General features: G+C 36.6%; 4 protein-coding genes across 7 annotated transcripts; 2 read left to right on the top strand and 2 right to left on the bottom strand.

Annotated features, from left to right (window-relative positions):
• Positions 1–25: 25 nt before the first annotated feature.
• LOC132304174 (uncharacterized) lies at positions 26–11,631 on the bottom strand. Of its 2 annotated transcripts, none has more exons than XM_059801734.1 (5): positions 11,411–11,631; positions 3,985–4,349; positions 2,511–2,786; positions 1,442–1,579; positions 26–1,081 (listed from the first exon to the last, which is right to left on the bottom strand). In XM_059801734.1, exons 1-5 carry the CDS (start codon positions 11,532–11,534, stop codon positions 440–442), a joined length of 1,545 nt encoding a protein of 514 aa, XP_059657717.1. In that variant the 5' UTR covers positions 11,535–11,631; the 3' UTR covers positions 26–439. The 2 variants fall into 2 exon arrangements, with proteins under 2 accessions (XP_059657717.1, XP_059657715.1); XM_059801732.1 differs by having other exon boundaries at positions 26–1,084; positions 11,411–11,630.
• Positions 8,255–10,803, top strand: LOC132304176 (AAA-ATPase At3g50940-like). Its single transcript, XM_059801736.1, has 2 exons — positions 8,255–9,412; positions 9,923–10,803. The coding sequence occupies exons 1-2, from the start codon at positions 8,417–8,419 to the stop codon at positions 10,412–10,414; spliced, it is 1,488 nt and encodes a 495-aa protein (XP_059657719.1). The 5' UTR covers positions 8,255–8,416; the 3' UTR covers positions 10,415–10,803.
• Positions 11,632–11,931: 300 nt separating the features above from the next.
• Positions 11,932–23,537, bottom strand: LOC132304173 (uncharacterized). 3 transcript variants are annotated; one of them, XM_059801731.1, is made up of 5 exons: positions 23,317–23,537; positions 15,891–16,255; positions 14,417–14,692; positions 13,348–13,485; positions 11,932–12,987 (listed from the first exon to the last, which is right to left on the bottom strand). In XM_059801731.1, the coding sequence occupies exons 1-5, from the start codon at positions 23,438–23,440 to the stop codon at positions 12,346–12,348; spliced, it is 1,545 nt and encodes a 514-aa protein (XP_059657714.1). In that variant the 5' UTR covers positions 23,441–23,537; the 3' UTR covers positions 11,932–12,345. The 3 variants fall into 3 exon arrangements, 2 of the variants coding, with proteins under 2 accessions (XP_059657714.1, XP_059657713.1); XM_059801730.1 differs by having other exon boundaries at positions 11,932–12,990; positions 23,317–23,536; XR_009481524.1 differs by lacking the exons at positions 11,932–12,987; positions 13,348–13,485; positions 14,417–14,692; positions 15,891–16,255 and adding an exon at positions 18,541–19,829 and having other exon boundaries at positions 23,317–23,449.
• On the top strand, positions 20,161–22,709 carry LOC132304177 (AAA-ATPase At3g50940-like). Its single transcript, XM_059801737.1, has 2 exons — positions 20,161–21,318; positions 21,829–22,709. The coding sequence occupies exons 1-2, from the start codon at positions 20,323–20,325 to the stop codon at positions 22,318–22,320; spliced, it is 1,488 nt and encodes a 495-aa protein (XP_059657720.1). The 5' UTR covers positions 20,161–20,322; the 3' UTR covers positions 22,321–22,709.
• Positions 23,538–23,729: the final 192 nt, after the last annotated feature.

Here is a 23,729-nt window from a genome sequence, read left to right as displayed (position 1 = left end):
AAATCAGAATAGAGAGGGAAAAATATTTGATAATAGAAAGTAATTATTTAGTATTATTGCAATGTGCTCCAATGCATTGAATACATTGTGAGAAATTCTCTGATTCCATCCATCACATTTAATGGGATGTTAAAAACCAACTGTAATATTTATCACAATAGCAATTGAGCTAGTAAAATTGTAATATTTCACACAACTCTTACATGAAAAAGTGAATAAAATAAAAAAAATCTTTTTCAAATTATATTGAAAAGAAAAAAAAAATGTACTACAATGATTACAATCAAGTCTTAAATTCGAGACCTCTTGTAAAAATATATTATTTTTTATTAGCCTCTACAGATTATTTCCTATTAAAAAAAGAGATGTTGGGCTTGAAAGGAGATCCCAAAATTGTTTGGACTTTTCACCCAAATTCATTCTTTCAAGTCCCTCCCACCTAGAGAGAGTGAGATAATGGAAGCCCATTCAACTTTGGAATGGCAAAAGGTACCCCAGTTCGGATTACATCTAGAACTGCTTGTTGGAAGCCAAGAGCCAACCACATGGATTCAGCAATTGACTTGGCACACTGACCAGCCAAATTAACCAAACCAAAATCAGCACCTGCCAATGCCAGAAGTTGAAGACACTCCTCACACTTATTTCTTGCACATATCATCAACGCAGTATCGCCAGAATTTGTTTTTGAGTTGAGATTACAACCAGCATTGATAAATTGTTGGAGAACCTCAGCAAACCCAAGCCGTGCAGCTAAATGAATAGGGCGGAACTCTGTTTTATCATCTGTTTCAACAGGGAACTCTACATTAGCACCACAATTCACAAGCACATTGACTGCTTTAGCGTTGTTACATAGGATGGCATGATGGATGATGGTCCTCCCAAAATGAGGGATGTTAGGGGAGAGGTGGCGTAAGAGCATGCACAAGATAGCACCACTGTCTTCAAAATACTCCACTACACACCAGGTGACACTATAAGGCTCAGCTAGCCCTGCACCCACCCTAAATTCTTCTCCAGTAGCTGTGTCCCATGACCAGGCTCCCAGTCTCACTTTTGCGTCTGTTCTAACACCAGCCTTCTTTACATTATCAAAAGGCAAATGTGATATTAGATTATAGTGTTGTGATTTAGATAAAAACAAAAAATGCTTGTTTAAACAACTTAACAACCAAGCAGAAATCTTTCCATCAGGCTCACATCATTGGTACATAAGTCATATGGAAGGCCCATAAAATTAGGTGTTTGTGAGATGCTAACAGCAGAATTATAAGAGCTGTACTCAAACTGGCGGCCTCACAGTTATCTGATCAAACCGGGCACTGTTCTGGCCCAGCATGTAATCAGTATTGTCCAAGTCTTTGGATTTGTTAAGCATCAGATATATATACACCTGTACATCTTGGGTAGTTTTGGTAATCTTGCACACGGTGTTTACCTGTAGCAGCAATCTGACAACAGAAATCTGCCTGCTAACGATGGCTGCAACGAGCGCATTACAGTCAACATTGGCATGCAGAGACGGCTTGGAAGACCTAAGCAGCACCCGCGCAGTTGCATTAGCATCGACTCCACACTGCCCCAAACAAAGCACAAATGCCATTTGAGATTTCAATTAACGATCTGAGAATTTCAATTAATGAAGTAACAGACAGAATTGGCATCCAATAGGGCAATCTTCATCAAGTCCATTTTGAACCCTTCATCAATTTTGGAGAACAGAGCTTATTAAAGGTAATGTCATATTCCCCCACATTGTACAGAAGTCAAGGTGCCTAGTTACAACATATATTTTTTCAAAATAGTAAATGGTATATTTATTTTCCACAATTGCAACCAAACAAATGGTGCCGATTGCTAGCCTCCAAATAGATGGAAGAGGAGCAGTGAAGTATTATGCCATCTTACTGAGAGGCCACATATCATTGGATCTTTCTAGGCAACAATAATTGGCACCGAAAATCAGAACTTACCACTGAAAATTTTGGTGTATGGTAGGTAGATTAACCTATATTACAATATGTTATGTATTTACCTGTAGCCGGGAAACACTCAGAATAAAATATCCTGCAGAGAAGTAAGTGCTGTTATGAAAATAATTAAATGAAGTTGGGCTTTGGAGACAGCTGAAGTTAGTGCAGAACTTTGCATTTTCAAAACCATAAATAGAGGTAATCAAATAATTGATACTCAAACTCCTAGCCTGATAGCAACTTAAGGGGAAATTAGTTTTGATATGCCTTTGTTTCATCATCACTGTCAGTCCGATTAGACTTAAATACATCACATCAAGGTTGCTCAGTTAAAGTAAGCCTTATCTCTACTATATTGAGTCACTTACACAAATCTTAGTTCACCATTTTCAGTCTTTGGCCTATGTTTTTCATAATTTTCATAGTGATTAAACTCAACTGTATTGGGTCTACAATCATTTTGCGTGCTCGTTTTATGACAGAAAGCCCACATGCAATGATGAAATAGAGATTTACACTAATAATATTAAGTACCTTGATGAGTGTCTCAACAACATCCACAAACCCTCTGCAGGATGCCGTGACAAGAGCATGCACAGCAACATGTGGGCGGATCATGTCGGAACCCATGAGCAGCTCAGCAGGCCTGGTCTGCCCCACATAGCTTGCTTCCAACAAAGCCTCCTCGCATGCTGTCTGAGATGCTCCACCATTCAAAAGCATCTCCAATATCTCAATATGGCCCTCCCTCACTGCCGCTGTCGTAGCATAGCCCCGGAACAGCTTCTGATTCACATTGGCTCCAACACTCTGTCATCATAAAATAGCCAAACAACCACTAATATGAACATGACATCAGGATTATACTGTTTCAGTGAACATTTATATATAACAAATTCTCTACCGCTTTCGGAGCCTGAAATTTTGTATGAGAATTTCCAGTTCATACACTGCTTGTCAAGTGAAGCAATCAATGCAGAGTGAGAACATTTACTATCAGTGAATAATATCTACTGATATCCATAATTTCTCAGGATATCTGTCAGGTTCTGAATTAATTCAGAGGGTCACAAGGATAGAGAGGGAGGCATTATGCACGTACAGACACAGCTCATCAGTCATTTTTGTGCCAGTTCCAAAGCATATTCAGGCACTCCAAAAGATATATACATAAATTGAGGAAAAATTAGAATTTTTATCAAAAAAATCCAGTGAAATAATTGAAGCCTAAAATTCAACAACATCAACAGTGTTCATTCTTGTAAGAAATTACACAATTCTATATAATCTTCACTCAAGAAAACAATAATAAATACAATGACTAACTATTATTATTATTATTATTACTACTACAGAAATGATATGCCATCCAAATTCGGACCAAACCCACACTCACTGTCACAAGGGGCCTATGGGTCCCACCAGAGCTGCTGGCCCCACAGGCCCCTTGTGACTACGGGCATGGTCCGAATTCGGAACGAGTTGTTGTTGTTATTATTAGCTGCAATGACTAATTAACTAATTTCAAATCGTGTAATTATTACTCACTAATGAGAAAACAGTCAAAAATCAATATGACCTTCGTGCAATAACCCCAAGGTTGATTTCAAATTTCAAATCTGTATTAAGCAAAAGTTCTCTGAAGACAATCAAACACATGACAACAACCAAAAAGTCTCTCTCTCAGTGTGTGTATGTGTGTGCGAAATGTTTTCTTATATAGTGACTCCAAATCTAAAATCATTTTCCTTTCTAGTGAATCACACCTGTGATATACGAATACAATAATCTAGAACTCACAGAAATTTCGAAAACTAGAAGATAGACCCTTGAAATTTCAAACACAATCACTGAGAAAAGCTATGAATTTCCTCTCATTATAAGTATTATTTATATAAAATTATTAACAATTCTCGAGACATTCCAATAACGGAAAAAAATGAAAAGAAAAAATCGAAGAAATAAAAAAATAATAAAAATAACTTTGTTTTCACAAAAATAAGCTGACCAGTAATTTTCTGACGAGTGTCAGATTTCCGGCATGAGCTGCGAGGAACAGAGCAGTGACCTCCGTCTTGAACTCTTCGAATTCGAAACGAACTTCGTTGGCCGACTCATCGTGCAAGACAACATCTGTCCTTTTCGTCTTCAAGCACACTGTTCCGATGAAGTTGACGTCGACGAAGGGGTCGGCGACGTACTCGAGGGCCGAGTTGAGGTCGTCGGCGTGGGAAGCGTCGACGAGCCGTTGCGAGACCTCGGCTGCGTAATCGACCGGAAACACTTGCTTTCCGGCGAGGAAGCCGGGAGACGAATTCCGGTATACCGTCATTTTCCGGTGAGTTTGGCCGGTGGGAATGGAGAGAGGTCTCACTGTAAGTATAAGTGGACTTGTGAGAGAAGCTTCAGACAGAGGAAGGCCAAGGCTTTTTAATGGAGGTGGGAGGTGGGTCTAACTACTTTGACTCGGTCGCGTTTAGTCCAAATGGTAAGAAATTACACTGCAATTTGGTTTTAAAACAAGAAAACATTGCATTGTGTGTGTGTGTGTGTGTGTGTGTGTGAGAGAGAGAGAGAGAGAGGAAGGGGGTAGTATTTATTTATTTATGATCAAACTATAATAACTATTACAGATATTTTTATTGCATTTATTTCGTTCTTAAAAATTAATTGGAGATTATTCTCAAAATTAATTGGGGATTATTTTTGTTTTTATCTCATACTAATAGCTACTGAAATTAGTTGTGGGCTATACTTTGAAATTGGAGATCGAAAAAATTAGTTTGAAATCTAAAGTAATATGATCTACTGTTTCAATTTTTAAAAGTGAATTACATGCTATTGAGTATTGACTGCACTAAAAATCAATTAAAAAAATGTTAGTGATCTAATTTAATTTTTAAAAAATAAATCTCTTTTAAAACGAATGTAAATTCATATTTTAAGTTAAAATTCCTTTTAGAAGAAATAAAGTGATAGTAATAATCTTTTTGCCTAAAAAACGAAGTATGGAGAAACGGAATGACCATAGAAGAATAGTATGATAAGAGAAAGAAAATCCCTTGAATCAAGGATTTAAGGAACTACATCTCATTTCTTTTATTTTTAGTTGGCATTTTGTTTATATAATATTTCCTTTCCTCATTTTTTTTTTTTTTTTTTTGTCCCAACCATTTCAATTTATATGCAATTTTAAATAAGTTGGGTTAAGCATAGTCGTTACTCGTTAGCAATCTAAGAGTTATTATATTTGTGCAGTAATCTCACAAATTCTATAATGAAAATTGTAGGATATTTTAAAATCTATTAAATTAAATGATAACTCATCTAATCGAGTAAATTTATTTTTATATAAGAGAATCAATTTATCATAATATTAGCTAGAGTTTGTGCACTCAACGACAACTTGAATTTCTTATAATATGATGCTATGTTTGGCAGCATCAAATCACCTGTTTTAAACTGGGAAAGAAGATTTAGTAGCGATTTTAAACCAAATTTCATCCAATTTCAAATTCAAGACACTAATTTAAGTTCCCAAACCTATAACATGAAAGTAATATTTAAAATGGAGTCAATCTTAATAATAAAAATTTGATTTGCATAAAAATTACTATATAGGTTAATTTAAAGCATTACCCATTTTAAATATACTATTAGAAATTAAGGAACAACCTTAATTAAATTACATTAACTAAAAAAAAATGTCATCACAACGGTCACTTTATATTAAAGGGACCTCAATTTTCAAATTTTTATGCTCAACATTTGAAATTGGATTCCTCTCTATACGGTGTTATGCAACGAAGAACAATTGTGATCCATTTACACGTGTAAATGATCACAATTATCTTCTTATGTATGACACAGTGTTATTACAGTAGATGATCAATATTATAACATCGGACATAAAGTGAATCATTGAATAACCTATGGTAAAAAAATTACCGATATCCGGTGGGTGACGAAGAACACATTAACTTATTAAAATTCAATGAATATGGTAAACTAAGTGGCTAACTCAGACGGCAAAGGATTGCTTTGGCCGGATTTGGCCTGCATATATTTTTGTTGTTCTCTTAAATTAATTTCTTGTTAAACAAACAACTTTTGTAGTGCTTTTATGCACACAATATAAAATTAATTCATGACAAATCCAAATTTAGAGAATACCAAATGAAGTAAAACAAAATCAAACTCAGATTCCATGTCAACCTATTCGAGATAAACAAAGTTGGATTAGTTTTTAAAAAAGAAAATGCTATTTGTTTCACTTTCTCTATCATCCAAATTCTTTGTTGTTAAATTTGTTCATCCGTCCATCTTTGGTGTACCTACAAGACAAGTAGGAAAATAAAATCTCTCTCTCTCTCTCTCAATGAATATATATATGTATATATACACACACACACACTCATTACAGCACAGATCTTCCTATTGCTTAATTGGAAGTCATCACTCATCTCCAATGTGGTAGGTTGTAAGTTGTAACAATGTGTCAATGCTTGTCCAAACATTTGTTGGTATTAGCCCAAAATTTAGATGAACTCAGTCATAAAACGAAGTAGATCTCAACTTTGTAGTTTTGATTGTTAAACCTTAATACGGGTATCTGACGAAAGTGAATTTCATAAGAATATGCGACGCACTGTCACGAATAATGTCACTGTGCAAGTTCAACTGTTAAATGAATCTATTATGCTGAACTTAAGAACACAACTCTTAGATGGAATGTCAGTGTCAATAAAAAATAGTCTAGAAAATTTCACTTGATCATGCTTCAAGGCATCAACACTGTATGGGTTGAAAGTCTCCCACGTTGCTTCACAGTTCACATTCTCCGCTTTATTTTTTATTTTTATTTTTATTATTATTATTTTTTTTTCGAAACATAGTGATATCGAGCCTCTTAAAATGTCTCATAATCCATTACTGGTCATATACAGTTGTCGTTTACCAGGGGTGGAGCTGGCTATGGGCCAGAGGAACATGCCTTGTAAGGTTTTATAAATAGATGATGCCGGAGGACTTAAGGTGCCTAAGCCCAAACATGGCCCTTTCAGACCCTAGAAGTCTCATTGGGCCTTTACTTAGTTTAAACCCAATATAATAAATATTTTAGTTTCTTAAGCCCACTAGTAATATAGTATCATAATATTATATTTATTATGTGATATTGTGATATAAAATAGTGTACCATAATTACTTTATTTGTTTTTAAAAAGCAAAGTTATTGAAAGTTTCAAAATTTTTATTGTTGGTAAAGTCAAAGCTACTAGAAGCCTCAAATAGTCAAATGTAAAACTTGGAAAGAGCAAAATAATGAAAAGCTTAATACCATGTTACTCTTCTTTTCTTTTATAGTTAATATTTGATCCTTTCAACTTATTTTTTATAGATAGACGCAAATTTATTTTTGTCTATTTTTGTAAATGAATATATCAAAGTTTGGTTAGTTACGTTTTTGCATGCATCTAATAAAGATGTTTTGTGTCATCACAAAAGGGGAAAAATACGAGTTGTGATTACAACACCCATGCAGGTCATGCCTTGTTATACAACAGAGGATCCTAGTCCGTGAAATACTTTACAAACACTTGTGAAAAATATAGTGGCCATGCCATGTTGTACAACAGAGGATCTTGGTCCGTAAAATACTTTACAAGCACTTGCGAAAATATACACCTCATTGGTCTACAAGCGCCCAATGCACCGCACTAAACTGGTATGTTCATGATGTGCATGCGCCGACACGTGATGAGCACGCACATCGTAGATTAGGAATACCTACTCCGCTCCATCTTACAAAATGTTCAATCTGAGGCCAAAGTTTATGGTTTTATTACCAAACAAGAAGCCTGTTTTTCATACCGTGTCATAAGCTTGTCCCTTCACTCTGTACTTTGTTGCCTGACCTTTTCCTATGAATGTTTTTAATAGAAGAAATCTGTCGACATCGTTAGTTGTGTGTTTCTTAGAATATACATACTGACATATGCAAAATCAACTTATCAATTGCATTGTTCAACTTTTTTCTCAGGTGTGACATATGATAAGTAATGTACTTTTAATTATAAATCTAAGCTTACGATACAATTTTTAAGAACGAGTCACCTTCATGTCCTTTTCGTTGAAAAGTATTGCAGTATATGAGAATTGCTGGAGAAGGTTGTTCTTCAACATGCTTGTCCTTGTCATGCTCTGCTTCCAAAGCAAGTTGCTTTGTGGAAACATAGTTGAATTCTACAATTTCTTCTTGTGTGGTGTGCTTTATAGTTGCTACTAATTTTCAAAGAACTTCCAATGGAAGCTCTTTCTAGCCAATGTTCTATAAAACGGCCTTTACCCATAATTGTCACAAACCAAGCAAGCAAAAGCAATAACAAACAACACTTGTACCACCTATTTCTCTTCTAGTCTTTTGTGTCCACCAAATAGTTATGAGCATGTTTTCTGTATCAAGCATGCCTTCAACAACAGCAGTTCTGTCGACGTACACCACTTTTGCTGCATCAGCAATGCTGGTTAGGTCGGTGTTAAATGAAGTCCAGAACATGACCAACCAGCTTATACCTCAACAACTCCGAGAGAAGCTCTTGTCTAAACTCGGAGGGCTAATGGGGAACCTTTCGTCTCAAATGACTCTCATCATTGATGAATATGATGGGCTCTCCCTCAATCAAGTCTTCGAGGCTTCACAAATCTACTTGCGCACAAGGATTAGTCCTTCAGTTCAGCGGCTCAAGGTATCCAAGGCACCACAAGAGGAAGAACTCTCGGTCACCATCAACAGAGGGGAAAAGATCGTTGATACATATGAAGGAATCCCATTTGTTTGGGAAATGATTTGTACCGAGTCTCAAAGGACAAGCTTCAACTATGAAAGCAGCTTTTCTATTGAAAAGGTTGAGCATCGATCATTCGAACTCAGTTTCGATAAGAAGCACAAAGTGAAGGTATTGCGCTCTTACTTGCCATATGTACTAGAGAGGTCAAAAGCCATAAGAGAAGAAACCAAGGTAGTGAAACTCTGCTCCCTTGGAAACTACTGTGGGGCAGGATCAGTTAATCTTGACCATCCATCCACATTTGACACATTGGCAATGGATCCAACACTGAAGAAGGAATTAATTGATGACTTGGACAGATTTGTGAGCAGAAGAAAGTTCTACAGGAGAGTTGGGAAGGCATGGAAACGCGGGTATTTGTTGTACGGACCCCCTGGCACAGGTAAGTCGAGTCTGGTTGCTGCCATGGCGAACTATCTGAAATTCGACATTTATGACTTGGAGCTCACAAGTCTTCAAAGCAATGCACAGCTTAAAAGCCTATTGCACTCTACTACGAATAGATCGATCCTTGTGATTGAGGATATTGATTGCAGTGTTGACTTGCAGAACCGACAAGATGGAGGTTACAACCAAAGTGAAAGTCAGGTATGACAATAGCTTGAGTCACCATTAGACTAAGAAGTAGTTTTTCTTTTTTCTTTTTCAAATCTTTTCCAGAAAATAATTCGTACAATATTATTCTTAAGGAGACTCAAACCCTCCACCTTCCGCTCAGGAATACAACTAGACAACATGCCTCGGTGACTAAGTAGTAATTGATGAAGAAAAACTTTAAAAGGAAACACCTCTGGTCCCTGAACTTGCTATATGCCCCTACTGTTCCAAAGCATAGCCCTGTCTCAAAGACGGCTGGCTTAGTTAATAGCAATTTTTAGGAGACCTTTCCACAAACCTAGCTAGGTCTTCTTGCTGGCTGATTCAATTTCCTAGCTAACCCTTTTTTTTTTTTTCCCGGAAGTTCAAGCAAACGCACACAAACTCACAATATTGCCTCTAGAGGGACTCGAACTCTCAACCTCCCTTTCCAAGCTACTAGCTATGTGGTAATCTCCAACTTTCTCACCTATTAATTGTCGTTTTTTTCCTCGCTGACAGTTGACACTATCCGGGCTGCTTAATTTTATTGATGGGCTATGGTCAAGCTGTGGCGACGAGAGGATTATTGTGTTTACTACCAATCACAAAGACAGGCTTGACCCTGCATTGCTTAGACCAGGTCGCATGGACATGCACATCAACATGTCCTACTGCACTTTTTGTGGGTTCAAGATTCTTGCTTCTAACTACCTTGGTATAACCAACCACTACATGTTTTCCGAAATTGAAAAGCTCGTGACTGAGGTGGAGGTCACCCCGGCACAGGTTGCAGAAGAACTCATGAAAAATGATGAAGCAGACATTGCACTAGGAGGATTAACAGAATTCCTTAAAAGGAAAAGGACAGAATGCGATCAACCAAATGCAGGAGAAAAAGGAACCCATGAAGAAGGAAAAGGAAGTGAAGAAAACAAGAAAAGTGGTGAGAAGAAAGTGAGGAACAACAAGAGAAAGGCTAAAAGAGAAAAAAGGAAATCCCCAAGGTTCTAGGGCTTTGATCATTGCATCCAATAATTCGACACTTCAATAAGTAATAAAAATACTTCCACCATGTCTATTGAACAATTTGTAATAGGAGACTCAGCATCTCTGATTGCCTATATATGGTTGATAGGATAATTAATAAAGGAATAATGATTTTCTCGAAATAAAAATTGAAGGTTGAGAGTTGAAGTCCCTATGAGAGTAAGTTTCAAATTCAACAACCACCACCAAGCCTTTTTTCCCAATTACTTAGGTTGGCTACATGAATCATATGTTTTAATTCCGCTCTAAGGGCATAGCCTCAGTCAAATAACATGCTATCATATCCCCTTTCTAAGCGACTCTACCCGAGTTAATTTCGCTTTTCCACTAATATTACCCTCCATGTGGATTATGTCAATCTTCAAATAGGGGTTCGAGTATGATGAACTCAAATGATCATTTAATTTCATTAGTACTGTTTGACATTCAAAAATAGATTGATTGTCCAAATTATAAAGAACAACTAATATGGCTCTCAAGAAGATTAGAAATACAACAAATCAACCAATTCAATCAACAAGCTTAAGCTTAATTGACCATTTAACGTACTCAGCAATATCCTACACTAGTAAAGATGAACATCAATTTGACAGCTTGAAGAGCTCTCACAACAAGTCCTCTTCATCTTCCACTCTCTCAAACCCAAACCCACAAGATTGATTGCCCACAATTTTCAAATGGGTCATCTCATAATCTCTTCATTTATTTTATTTTTTTTTTTCCAATCTGAACATGAAAAGGGCATATACTCAAATTGATCTATCATCCTCAAACAACCAGTTATATACATCCATGAGAATCCGATCATCATCCTCGACGACGAGCGACCCTCCTCGCTTCTCCGAGTGGATGAGATCGGCGATCAGTAGAGTAAATCACATGAATTTGTTGAGTGCTACATGAGAACAATTACTTGTATATGAATGTATATATGAACCCATCAGAAAGTTAGAGGCGTACCATTATATTGCACCAGCCGAGAGCCTGAGACTAATCGATTATTCACTCGTTGCTCCATTAGCAATTCTCTCTCTTCATCGAGCTCATCGGTTTTGCAGTCGGATGTGTGGCTTGTAATTGACATAGGGCATAATTCATGCCAGTCAAAGTTTTGTTCTGTTATGTCATTCTAGACTTACATGTAGACAACCGAACTGGAGTAAATCGGAGGGTGTAAAAAGGGTAAAATTAAGTTACATAAACTGAAAATGGAATCGTGAAAACAGGAATGCTTTCCTAGTGTGAAGGCGACACCGGCTAAGAAAAATTATGTAACTTAAATTCGAAATGTCCGTAAATTTTAATTTTAAATAATATAAATACAAAAATAACAAGGATGATTCCTACGGTTCATGCTCTCAAATGCAACAATGGTGGTGAAAATCCAAAGCATCTAGGTTTTGTTCACCGCGACCTTACCACTAACGAAGTAATCTTCTTTACCAAACTTGCAAAGAAATCAGAATAGAGAGGGAAAAATATTTGATAATAGAAAGTAATTATTTAGTATTATTGCAATGTGCTCCAATGCATTGAATACATTGTGAGAAATTCTCTGATTCCATCCATCACATTTAATGGGATGTTAAAAACCAACTGTAATATTTATCACAATAGCAATTGAGCTAGTAAAATTGTAATATTTCACACAACTCTTACATGAAAAAGTGAATAAAATAAAAAAAATCTTTTTCAAATTATATTGAAAAGAAAAAAAAAATGTACTACAATGATTACAATCAAGTCTTAAATTCGAGACCTCTTGTAAAAATATATTATTTTTTATTAGCCTCTACAGATTATTTCCTATTAAAAAAAGAGATGTTGGGCTTGAAAGGAGATCCCAAAATTGTTTGGACTTTTCACCCAAATTCATTCTTTCAAGTCCCTCCCACCTAGAGAGAGTGAGATAATGGAAGCCCATTCAACTTTGGAATGGCAAAAGGTACCCCAGTTCGGATTACATCTAGAACTGCTTGTTGGAAGCCAAGAGCCAACCACATGGATTCAGCAATTGACTTGGCACACTGACCAGCCAAATTAACCAAACCAAAATCAGCACCTGCCAATGCCAGAAGTTGAAGACACTCCTCACACTTATTTCTTGCACATATCATCAACGCAGTATCGCCAGAATTTGTTTTTGAGTTGAGATTACAACCAGCATTGATAAATTGTTGGAGAACCTCAGCAAACCCAAGCCGTGCAGCTAAATGAATAGGGCGGAACTCTGTTTTATCATCTGTTTCAACAGGGAACTCTACATTAGCACCACAATTCACAAGCACATTGACTGCTTTAGCGTTGTTACATAGGATGGCATGATGGATGATGGTCCTCCCAAAATGAGGGATGTTAGGGGAGAGGTGGCGTAAGAGCATGCACAAGATAGCACCACTGTCTTCAAAATACTCCACTACACACCAGGTGACACTATAAGGCTCAGCTAGCCCTGCACCCACCCTAAATTCTTCTCCAGTAGCTGTGTCCCATGACCAGGCTCCCAGTCTCACTTTTGCGTCTGTTCTAACACCAGCCTTCTTTACATTATCAAAAGGCAAATGTGATATTAGATTATAGTGTTGTGATTTAGATAAAAACAAAAAATGCTTGTTTAAACAACTTAACAACCAAGCAGAAATCTTTCCATCAGGCTCACATCATTGGTACATAAGTCATATGGAAGGCCCATAAAATTAGGTGTTTGTGAGATGCTAACAGCAGAATTATAAGAGCTGTACTCAAACTGGCGGCCTCACAGTTATCTGATCAAACCGGGCACTGTTCTGGCCCAGCATGTAATCAGTATTGTCCAAGTCTTTGGATTTGTTAAGCATCAGATATATATACACCTGTACATCTTGGGTAGTTTTGGTAATCTTGCACACGGTGTTTACCTGTAGCAGCAATCTGACAACAGAAATCTGCCTGCTAACGATGGCTGCAACGAGCGCATTACAGTCAACATTGGCATGCAGAGACGGCTTGGAAGACCTAAGCAGCACCCGCGCAGTTGCATTAGCATCGACTCCACACTGCCCCAAACAAAGCACAAATGCCATTTGAGATTTCAATTAACGATCTGAGAATTTCAATTAATGAAGTAACAGACAGAATTGGCATCCAATAGGGCAATCTTCATCAAGTCCATTTTGAACCCTTCATCAATTTTGGAGAACAGAGCTTATTAAAGGTAATGTCATATTCCCCCACATTGTACAGAAGTCAAGGTGCCTAGTTACAACATATATTTTTTCAAAATAGTAAATGGTATATTTATTTTCCACAATTGCAACCAAACAAATGGTGCCGATTGCTAGCCTCCAAATAGATGGAAGAGGAGCAGTGAAGTATTATGCCATCTTACTGAGAGGCCACATATCATTGGATCTTTCTAGGCAACAATAATTGGCACCGAAAATCAGAACTTACCACTGAAAATTTTGGTGTATGGTAGGTAGATTAACCTATATTACAATATGTTATGTATTTACCTGTAGCCGGGAAACACTCAGAATAAAATATCCTGCAGAGAAGTAAGTGCTGTTATGAAAATAATTAAATGAAGTTGGGCTTTGGAGACAGCTGAAGTTAGTGCAGAACTTTGCATTTTCAAAACCATAAATAGAGGTAATCAAATAATTGATACTCAAACTCCTAGCCTGATAGCAACTTAAGGGGAAATTAGTTTTGATATGCCTTTGTTTCATCATCACTGTCAGTCCGATTAGACTTAAATACATCACATCAAGGTTGCTCAGTTAAAGTAAGCCTTATCTCTACTATATTGAGTCACTTACACAAATCTTAGTTCACCATTTTCAGTCTTTGGCCTATGTTTTTCATAATTTTCATAGTGATTAAACTCAACTGTATTGGGTCTACAATCATTTTGCGTGCTCGTTTTATGACAGAAAGCCCACATGCAATGATGAAATAGAGATTTACACTAATAATATTAAGTACCTTGATGAGTGTCTCAACAACATCCACAAACCCTCTGCAGGATGCCGTGACAAGAGCATGCACAGCAACATGTGGGCGGATCATGTCGGAACCCATGAGCAGCTCAGCAGGCCTGGTCTGCCCCACATAGCTTGCTTCCAACAAAGCCTCCTCGCATGCTGTCTGAGATGCTCCACCATTCAAAAGCATCTCCAATATCTCAATATGGCCCTCCCTCACTGCCGCTGTCGTAGCATAGCCCCGGAACAGCTTCTGATTCACATTGGCTCCAACACTCTGTCATCATAAAATAGCCAAACAACCACTAATATGAACATGACATCAGGATTATACTGTTTCAGTGAACATTTATATATAACAAATTCTCTACCGCTTTCGGAGCCTGAAATTTTGTATGAGAATTTCCAGTTCATACACTGCTTGTCAAGTGAAGCAATCAATGCAGAGTGAGAACATTTACTATCAGTGAATAATATCTACTGATATCCATAATTTCTCAGGATATCTGTCAGGTTCTGAATTAATTCAGAGGGTCACAAGGATAGAGAGGGAGGCATTATGCACGTACAGACACAGCTCATCAGTCATTTTTGTGCCAGTTCCAAAGCATATTCAGGCACTCCAAAAGATATATACATAAATTGAGGAAAAATTAGAATTTTTATCAAAAAAATCCAGTGAAATAATTGAAGCCTAAAATTCAACAACATCAACAGTGTTCATTCTTGTAAGAAATTACACAATTCTATATAATCTTCACTCAAGAAAACAATAATAAATACAATGACTAACTATTATTATTATTATTATTACTACTACAGAAATGATATGCCATCCAAATTCGGACCAAACCCACACTCACTGTCACAAGGGGCCTATGGGTCCCACCAGAGCTGCTGGCCCCACAGGCCCCTTGTGACTACGGGCATGGTCCGAATTCGGAACGAGTTGTTGTTGTTATTATTAGCTGCAATGACTAATTAACTAATTTCAAATCGTGTAATTATTACTCACTAATGAGAAAACAGTCAAAAATCAATATGACCTTCGTGCAATAACCCCAAGGTTGATTTCAAATTTCAAATCTGTATTAAGCAAAAGTTCTCTGAAGACAATCAAACACATGACAACAACCAAAAAGTCTCTCTCTCAGTGTGTGTATGTGTGTGCGAAATGTTTTCTTATATAGTGACTCCAAATCTAAAATCATTTTCCTTTCTAGTGAATCACACCTGTGATATACGAATACAATAATCTAGAACTCACAGAAATTTCGAAAACTAGAAGATAGACCCTTGAAATTTCAAACACAATCACTGAGAAAAGCTATGAATTTCCTCTCATTATAAGTATTATTTATATAAAATTATTAACAATTCTCGAGACATTCCAATAACGGAAAAAAATGAAAAGAAAAAATCGAAGAAATAAAAAAATAATAAAAATAACTTTGTTTTCACAAAAATAAGCTGACCAGTAATTTTCTGACGAGTGTCAGATTTCCGGCATGAGCTGCGAGGAACAGAGCAGTGACCTCCGTCTTGAACTCTTCGAATTCGAAACGAACTTCGTTGGCCGACTCATCGTGCAAGACAACATCTGTCCTTTTCGTCTTCAAGCACACTGTTCCGATGAAGTTGACGTCGACGAAGGGGTCGGCGACGTACTCGAGGGCCGAGTTGAGGTCGTCGGCGTGGGAAGCGTCGACGAGCCGTTGCGAGACCTCGGCTGCGTAATCGACCGGAAACACTTGCTTTCCGGCGAGGAAGCCGGGAGACGAATTCCGGTATACCGTCATTTTCCGGTGAGTTTGGCCGGTGGGAATGGAGAGAGGTCTCACTGTAAGTATAAGTGGACTTGTGAGAGAAGCTTCAGACAGAGGAAGGCCAAGGCTTTTTAATGGAGGTGGGAGGTGGGTCTAACTACTTTGACTCGGTCGCGTTTAGTCCAAATGGTAAGAAATTACACTGCAATTTGGTTTTAAAACAAGAAAACATTGCATTGTGTGTGTGTGTGTGTGTGTGTGTGTGAGAGAGAGAGAGAGAGAGGAAGGGGGTAGTATTTATTTATTTATGATCAAACTATAATAACTATTACAGATATTTTTATTGCATTTATTTCGTTCTTAAAAATTAATTGGAGATTATTCTCAAAATTAATTGGGGATTATTTTTGTTTTTATCTCATACTAATAGCTACTGAAATTAGTTGTGGGCTATACTTTGAAATTGGAGATCGAAAAAATTAGTTTGAAATCTAAAGTAATATGATCTACTGTTTCAATTTTTAAAAGTGAATTACATGCTATTGAGTATTGACTGCACTAAAAATCAATTAAAAAAATGTTAGTGATCTAATTTAATTTTTAAAAAATAAATCTCTTTTAAAACGAATGTAAATTCATATTTTAAGTTAAAATTCCTTTTAGAAGAAATAAAGTGATAGTAATAATCTTTTTGCCTAAAAAACGAAGTATGGAGAAACGGAATGACCATAGAAGAATAGTATGATAAGAGAAAGAAAATCCCTTGAATCAAGGATTTAAGGAACTACATCTCATTTCTTTTATTTTTAGTTGGCATTTTGTTTATATAATATTTCCTTTCCTCATTTTTTTTTTTTTTTTTTTGTCCCAACCATTTCAATTTATATGCAATTTTAAATAAGTTGGGTTAAGCATAGTCGTTACTCGTTAGCAATCTAAGAGTTATTATATTTGTGCAGTAATCTCACAAATTCTATAATGAAAATTGTAGGATATTTTAAAATCTATTAAATTAAATGATAACTCATCTAATCGAGTAAATTTATTTTTATATAAGAGAATCAATTTATCATAATATTAGCTAGAGTTTGTGCACTCAACGACAACTTGAATTTCTTATAATATGATGCTATGTTTGGCAGCATCAAATCACCTGTTTTAAACTGGGAAAGAAGATTTAGTAGCGATTTTAAACCAAATTTCATCCAATTTCAAATTCAAGACACTAATTTAAGTTCCCAAACCTATAACATGAAAGTAATATTTAAAATGGAGTCAATCTTAATAATAAAAATTTGATTTGCATAAAAATTACTATATAGGTTAATTTAAAGCATTACCCATTTTAAATATACTATTAGAAATTAAGGAACAACCTTAATTAAATTACATTAACTAAAAAAAAATGTCATCACAACGGTCACTTTATATTAAAGGGACCTCAATTTTCAAATTTTTATGCTCAACATTTGAAATTGGATTCCTCTCTATACGGTGTTATGCAACGAAGAACAATTGTGATCCATTTACACGTGTAAATGATCACAATTATCTTCTTATGTATGACACAGTGTTATTACAGTAGATGATCAATATTATAACATCGGACATAAAGTGAATCATTGAATAACCTATGGTAAAAAAATTACCGATATCCGGTGGGTGACGAAGAACACATTAACTTATTAAAATTCAATGAATATGGTAAACTAAGTGGCTAACTCAGACGGCAAAGGATTGCTTTGGCCGGATTTGGCCTGCATATATTTTTGTTGTTCTCTTAAATTAATTTCTTGTTAAACAAACAACTTTTGTAGTGCTTTTATGCACACAATATAAAATTAATTCATGACAAATCCAAATTTAGAGAATACCAAATGAAGTAAAACAAAATCAAACTCAGATTCCATGTCAACCTATTCGAGATAAACAAAGTTGGATTAGTTTTTAAAAAAGAAAATGCTATTTGTTTCACTTTCTCTATCATCCAAATTCTTTGTTGTTAAATTTGTTCATCCGTCCATCTTTGGTGTACCTACAAGACAAGTAGGAAAATAAAATCTCTCTCTCTCTCTCTCAATGAATATATATATGTATATATACACACACACACACTCATTACAGCACAGATCTTCCTATTGCTTAATTGGAAGTCATCACTCATCTCCAATGTGGTAGGTTGTAAGTTGTAACAATGTGTCAATGCTTGTCCAAACATTTGTTGGTATTAGCCCAAAATTTAGATGAACTCAGTCATAAAACGAAGTAGATCTCAACTTTGTAGTTTTGATTGTTAAACCTTAATACGGGTATCTGACGAAAGTGAATTTCATAAGAATATGCGACGCACTGTCACGAATAATGTCACTGTGCAAGTTCAACTGTTAAATGAATCTATTATGCTGAACTTAAGAACACAACTCTTAGATGGAATGTCAGTGTCAATAAAAAATAGTCTAGAAAATTTCACTTGATCATGCTTCAAGGCATCAACACTGTATGGGTTGAAAGTCTCCCACGTTGCTTCACAGTTCACATTCTCCGCTTTATTTTTTATTTTTATTTTTATTATTATTATTTTTTTTTCGAAACATAGTGATATCGAGCCTCTTAAAATGTCTCATAATCCATTACTGGTCATATACAGTTGTCGTTTACCAGGGGTGGAGCTGGCTATGGGCCAGAGGAACATGCCTTGTAAGGTTTTATAAATAGATGATGCCGGAGGACTTAAGGTGCCTAAGCCCAAACATGGCCCTTTCAGACCCTAGAAGTCTCATTGGGCCTTTACTTAGTTTAAACCCAATATAATAAATATTTTAGTTTCTTAAGCCCACTAGTAATATAGTATCATAATATTATATTTATTATGTGATATTGTGATATAAAATAGTGTACCATAATTACTTTATTTGTTTTTAAAAAGCAAAGTTATTGAAAGTTTCAAAATTTTTATTGTTGGTAAAGTCAAAGCTACTAGAAGCCTCAAATAGTCAAATGTAAAACTTGGAAAGAGCAAAATAATGAAAAGCTTAATACCATGTTACTCTTCTTTTCTTTTATAGTTAATATTTGATCCTTTCAACTTATTTTTTATAGATAGACGCAAATTTATTTTTGTCTATTTTTGTAAATGAATATATCAAAGTTTGGTTAGTTACGTTTTTGCATGCATCTAATAAAGATGTTTTGTGTCATCACAAAAGGGGAAAAATACGAGTTGTGATTACAACACCCATGCAGGTCATGCCTTGTTATACAACAGAGGATCCTAGTCCGTGAAATACTTTACAAACACTTGTGAAAAATATAGTGGCCATGCCATGTTGTACAACAGAGGATCTTGGTCCGTAAAATACTTTACAAGCACTTGCGAAAATATACACCTCATTGGTCTACAAGCGCCCAATGCACCGCACTAAACTGGTATGTTCATGATGTGCATGCGCCGACACGTGATGAGCACGCACATCGTAGATTAGGAATACCTACTCCGCTCCATCTTACAAAATGTTCAATCTGAGGCCAAAGTTTATGGTTTTATTACCAAACAAGAAGCCTGTTTTTCATACCGTGTCATAAGCTTGTCCCTTCACTCTGTACTTTGTTGCCTGACCTTTTCCTATGAATGTTTTTAATAGAAGAAATCTGTCGACATCGTTAGTTGTGTGTTTCTTAGAATATACATACTGACATATGCAAAATCAACTTATCAATTGCATTGTTCAACTTTTTTCTCAGGTGTGACATATGATAAGTAATGTACTTTTAATTATAAATCTAAGCTTACGATACAATTTTTAAGAACGAGTCACCTTCATGTCCTTTTCGTTGAAAAGTATTGCAGTATATGAGAATTGCTGGAGAAGGTTGTTCTTCAACATGCTTGTCCTTGTCATGCTCTGCTTCCAAAGCAAGTTGCTTTGTGGAAACATAGTTGAATTCTACAATTTCTTCTTGTGTGGTGTGCTTTATAGTTGCTACTAATTTTCAAAGAACTTCCAATGGAAGCTCTTTCTAGCCAATGTTCTATAAAACGGCCTTTACCCATAATTGTCACAAACCAAGCAAGCAAAAGCAATAACAAACAACACTTGTACCACCTATTTCTCTTCTAGTCTTTTGTGTCCACCAAATAGTTATGAGCATGTTTTCTGTATCAAGCATGCCTTCAACAACAGCAGTTCTGTCGACGTACACCACTTTTGCTGCATCAGCAATGCTGGTTAGGTCGGTGTTAAATGAAGTCCAGAACATGACCAACCAGCTTATACCTCAACAACTCCGAGAGAAGCTCTTGTCTAAACTCGGAGGGCTAATGGGGAACCTTTCGTCTCAAATGACTCTCATCATTGATGAATATGATGGGCTCTCCCTCAATCAAGTCTTCGAGGCTTCACAAATCTACTTGCGCACAAGGATTAGTCCTTCAGTTCAGCGGCTCAAGGTATCCAAGGCACCACAAGAGGAAGAACTCTCGGTCACCATCAACAGAGGGGAAAAGATCGTTGATACATATGAAGGAATCCCATTTGTTTGGGAAATGATTTGTACCGAGTCTCAAAGGACAAGCTTCAACTATGAAAGCAGCTTTTCTATTGAAAAGGTTGAGCATCGATCATTCGAACTCAGTTTCGATAAGAAGCACAAAGTGAAGGTATTGCGCTCTTACTTGCCATATGTACTAGAGAGGTCAAAAGCCATAAGAGAAGAAACCAAGGTAGTGAAACTCTGCTCCCTTGGAAACTACTGTGGGGCAGGATCAGTTAATCTTGACCATCCATCCACATTTGACACATTGGCAATGGATCCAACACTGAAGAAGGAATTAATTGATGACTTGGACAGATTTGTGAGCAGAAGAAAGTTCTACAGGAGAGTTGGGAAGGCATGGAAACGCGGGTATTTGTTGTACGGACCCCCTGGCACAGGTAAGTCGAGTCTGGTTGCTGCCATGGCGAACTATCTGAAATTCGACATTTATGACTTGGAGCTCACAAGTCTTCAAAGCAATGCACAGCTTAAAAGCCTATTGCACTCTACTACGAATAGATCGATCCTTGTGATTGAGGATATTGATTGCAGTGTTGACTTGCAGAACCGACAAGATGGAGGTTACAACCAAAGTGAAAGTCAGGTATGACAATAGCTTGAGTCACCATTAGACTAAGAAGTAGTTTTTCTTTTTTCTTTTTCAAATCTTTTCCAGAAAATAATTCGTACAATATTATTCTTAAGGAGACTCAAACCCTCCACCTTCCGCTCAGGAATACAACTAGACAACATGCCTCGGTGACTAAGTAGTAATTGATGAAGAAAAACTTTAAAAGGAAACACCTCTGGTCCCTGAACTTGCTATATGCCCCTACTGTTCCAAAGCATAGCCCTGTCTCAAAGACGGCTGGCTTAGTTAATAGCAATTTTTAGGAGACCTTTCCACAAACCTAGCTAGGTCTTCTTGCTGGCTGATTCAATTTCCTAGCTAACCCTTTTTTTTTTTTTCCCGGAAGTTCAAGCAAACGCACACAAACTCACAATATTGCCTCTAGAGGGACTCGAACTCTCAACCTCCCTTTCCAAGCTACTAGCTATGTGGTAATCTCCAACTTTCTCACCTATTAATTGTCGTTTTTTTCCTCGCTGACAGTTGACACTATCCGGGCTGCTTAATTTTATTGATGGGCTATGGTCAAGCTGTGGCGACGAGAGGATTATTGTGTTTACTACCAATCACAAAGACAGGCTTGACCCTGCATTGCTTAGACCAGGTCGCATGGACATGCACATCAACATGTCCTACTGCACTTTTTGTGGGTTCAAGATTCTTGCTTCTAACTACCTTGGTATAACCAACCACTACATGTTTTCCGAAATTGAAAAGCTCGTGACTGAGGTGGAGGTCACCCCGGCACAGGTTGCAGAAGAACTCATGAAAAATGATGAAGCAGACATTGCACTAGGAGGATTAACAGAATTCCTTAAAAGGAAAAGGACAGAATGCGATCAACCAAATGCAGGAGAAAAAGGAACCCATGAAGAAGGAAAAGGAAGTGAAGAAAACAAGAAAAGTGGTGAGAAGAAAGTGAGGAACAACAAGAGAAAGGCTAAAAGAGAAAAAAGGAAATCCCCAAGGTTCTAGGGCTTTGATCATTGCATCCAATAATTCGACACTTCAATAAGTAATAAAAATACTTCCACCATGTCTATTGAACAATTTGTAATAGGAGACTCAGCATCTCTGATTGCCTATATATGGTTGATAGGATAATTAATAAAGGAATAATGATTTTCTCGAAATAAAAATTGAAGGTTGAGAGTTGAAGTCCCTATGAGAGTAAGTTTCAAATTCAACAACCACCACCAAGCCTTTTTTCCCAATTACTTAGGTTGGCTACATGAATCATATGTTTTAATTCCGCTCTAAGGGCATAGCCTCAGTCAAATAACATGCTATCATATCCCCTTTCTAAGCGACTCTACCCGAGTTAATTTCGCTTTTCCACTAATATTACCCTCCATGTGGATTATGTCAATCTTCAAATAGGGGTTCGAGTATGATGAACTCAAATGATCATTTAATTTCATTAGTACTGTTTGACATTCAAAAATAGATTGATTGTCCAAATTATAAAGAACAACTAATATGGCTCTCAAGAAGATTAGAAATACAACAAATCAACCAATTCAATCAACAAGCTTAAGCTTAATTGACCATTTAACGTACTCAGCAATATCCTACACTAGTAAAGATGAACATCAATTTGACAGCTTGAAGAGCTCTCACAACAAGTCCTCTTCATCTTCCACTCTCTCAAACCCAAACCCACAAGATTGATTGCCCACAATTTTCAAATGGGTCATCTCATAATCTCTTCATTTATTTTATTTTTTTTTTTCCAATCTGAACATGAAAAGGGCATATACTCAAATTGATCTATCATCCTCAAACAACCAGTTATATACATCCATGAGAATCCGATCATCATCCTCGACGACGAGCGACCCTCCTCGCTTCTCCGAGTGGATGAGATCGGCGATCAGTAGAGTAAATCACATGAATTTGTTGAGTGCTACATGAGAACAATTACTTGTATATGAATGTATATATGAACCCATCAGAAAGTTAGAGGCGTACCATTATATTGCACCAGCCGAGAGCCTGAGACTAATCGATTATTCACTCGTTGCTCCATTAGCAATTCTCTCTCTTCATCGAGCTCATCGGTTTTGCAGTCGGATGTGTGGCTTGTAATTGACATAGGGCATAATTCATGCCAGTCAAAGTTTTGTTCTGTTATGTCATTCTAGACTTACATGTAGACAACCGAACTGGAGTAAATCGGAGGGTGTAAAAAGGGTAAAATTAAGTTACATAAACTGAAAATGGAATCGTGAAAACAGGAATGCTTTCCTAGTGTGAAGGCGACACCGGCTAAGAAAAATTATGTAACTTAAATTCGAAATGTCCGTAAATTTTAATTTTAAATAATATAAATACAAAAATAACAAGGATGATTCCTACGGTTCATGCTCTCAAATGCAACAATG

The sequence above is a fragment of the Cornus florida genome, unplaced genomic scaffold (genome assembly GCF_030987335.1).
Source record: "Cornus florida cultivar Cherokee Brave unplaced genomic scaffold, ASM3098733v1 CherokeeBrave_3.0.0_Hap2_Chr04, whole genome shotgun sequence".
In the NCBI taxonomy this organism is placed as follows: domain Eukaryota; kingdom Viridiplantae; phylum Streptophyta; class Magnoliopsida; order Cornales; family Cornaceae; genus Cornus; species Cornus florida.
Note: the sequence above shows the minus strand (reverse complement) of the source record. Positions and strands in the feature narration are given on the sequence as shown.

Excerpts from the sequence above, each read along its gene's own strand:
- LOC132304174 (XM_059801732.1), bottom strand. The coding sequence starts at position 11,534 with ATGTCAATTACAAGCCACACATCCGACTGCAAAACCGATGAGCTCGAT. Across the intron at positions 2,787-3,984 it reads CACTCGTCAGAAAATTACTG|AGTGTTGGAGCCAATGTGAA; the intron begins GTCAGCTTATTT and ends TTATGATGACAG. Across the intron at positions 1,085-1,441 it reads TTGTCAGATTGCTGCTACAG|AAGGCTGGTGTTAGAACAGA; the intron begins GTAAACACCGTG and ends GATAATGTAAAG.
- LOC132304177 (XM_059801737.1), top strand. The coding sequence starts at position 20,323 with ATGAGCATGTTTTCTGTATCAAGCATGCCTTCAACAACAGCAGTTCTG. Across the intron at positions 21,319-21,828 it reads ACAACCAAAGTGAAAGTCAG|TTGACACTATCCGGGCTGCT; the intron begins GTATGACAATAG and ends CCTCGCTGACAG.
- LOC132304173 (XM_059801730.1), bottom strand. The coding sequence starts at position 23,440 with ATGTCAATTACAAGCCACACATCCGACTGCAAAACCGATGAGCTCGAT. Across the intron at positions 16,256-23,316 it reads TCGGCTGGTGCAATATAATG|TGAGACCTCTCTCCATTCCC; the intron begins GTACGCCTCTAA and ends TTATACTTACAG. Across the intron at positions 14,693-15,890 it reads CACTCGTCAGAAAATTACTG|AGTGTTGGAGCCAATGTGAA; the intron begins GTCAGCTTATTT and ends TTATGATGACAG.
- LOC132304176 (XM_059801736.1), top strand. The coding sequence starts at position 8,417 with ATGAGCATGTTTTCTGTATCAAGCATGCCTTCAACAACAGCAGTTCTG. Across the intron at positions 9,413-9,922 it reads ACAACCAAAGTGAAAGTCAG|TTGACACTATCCGGGCTGCT; the intron begins GTATGACAATAG and ends CCTCGCTGACAG.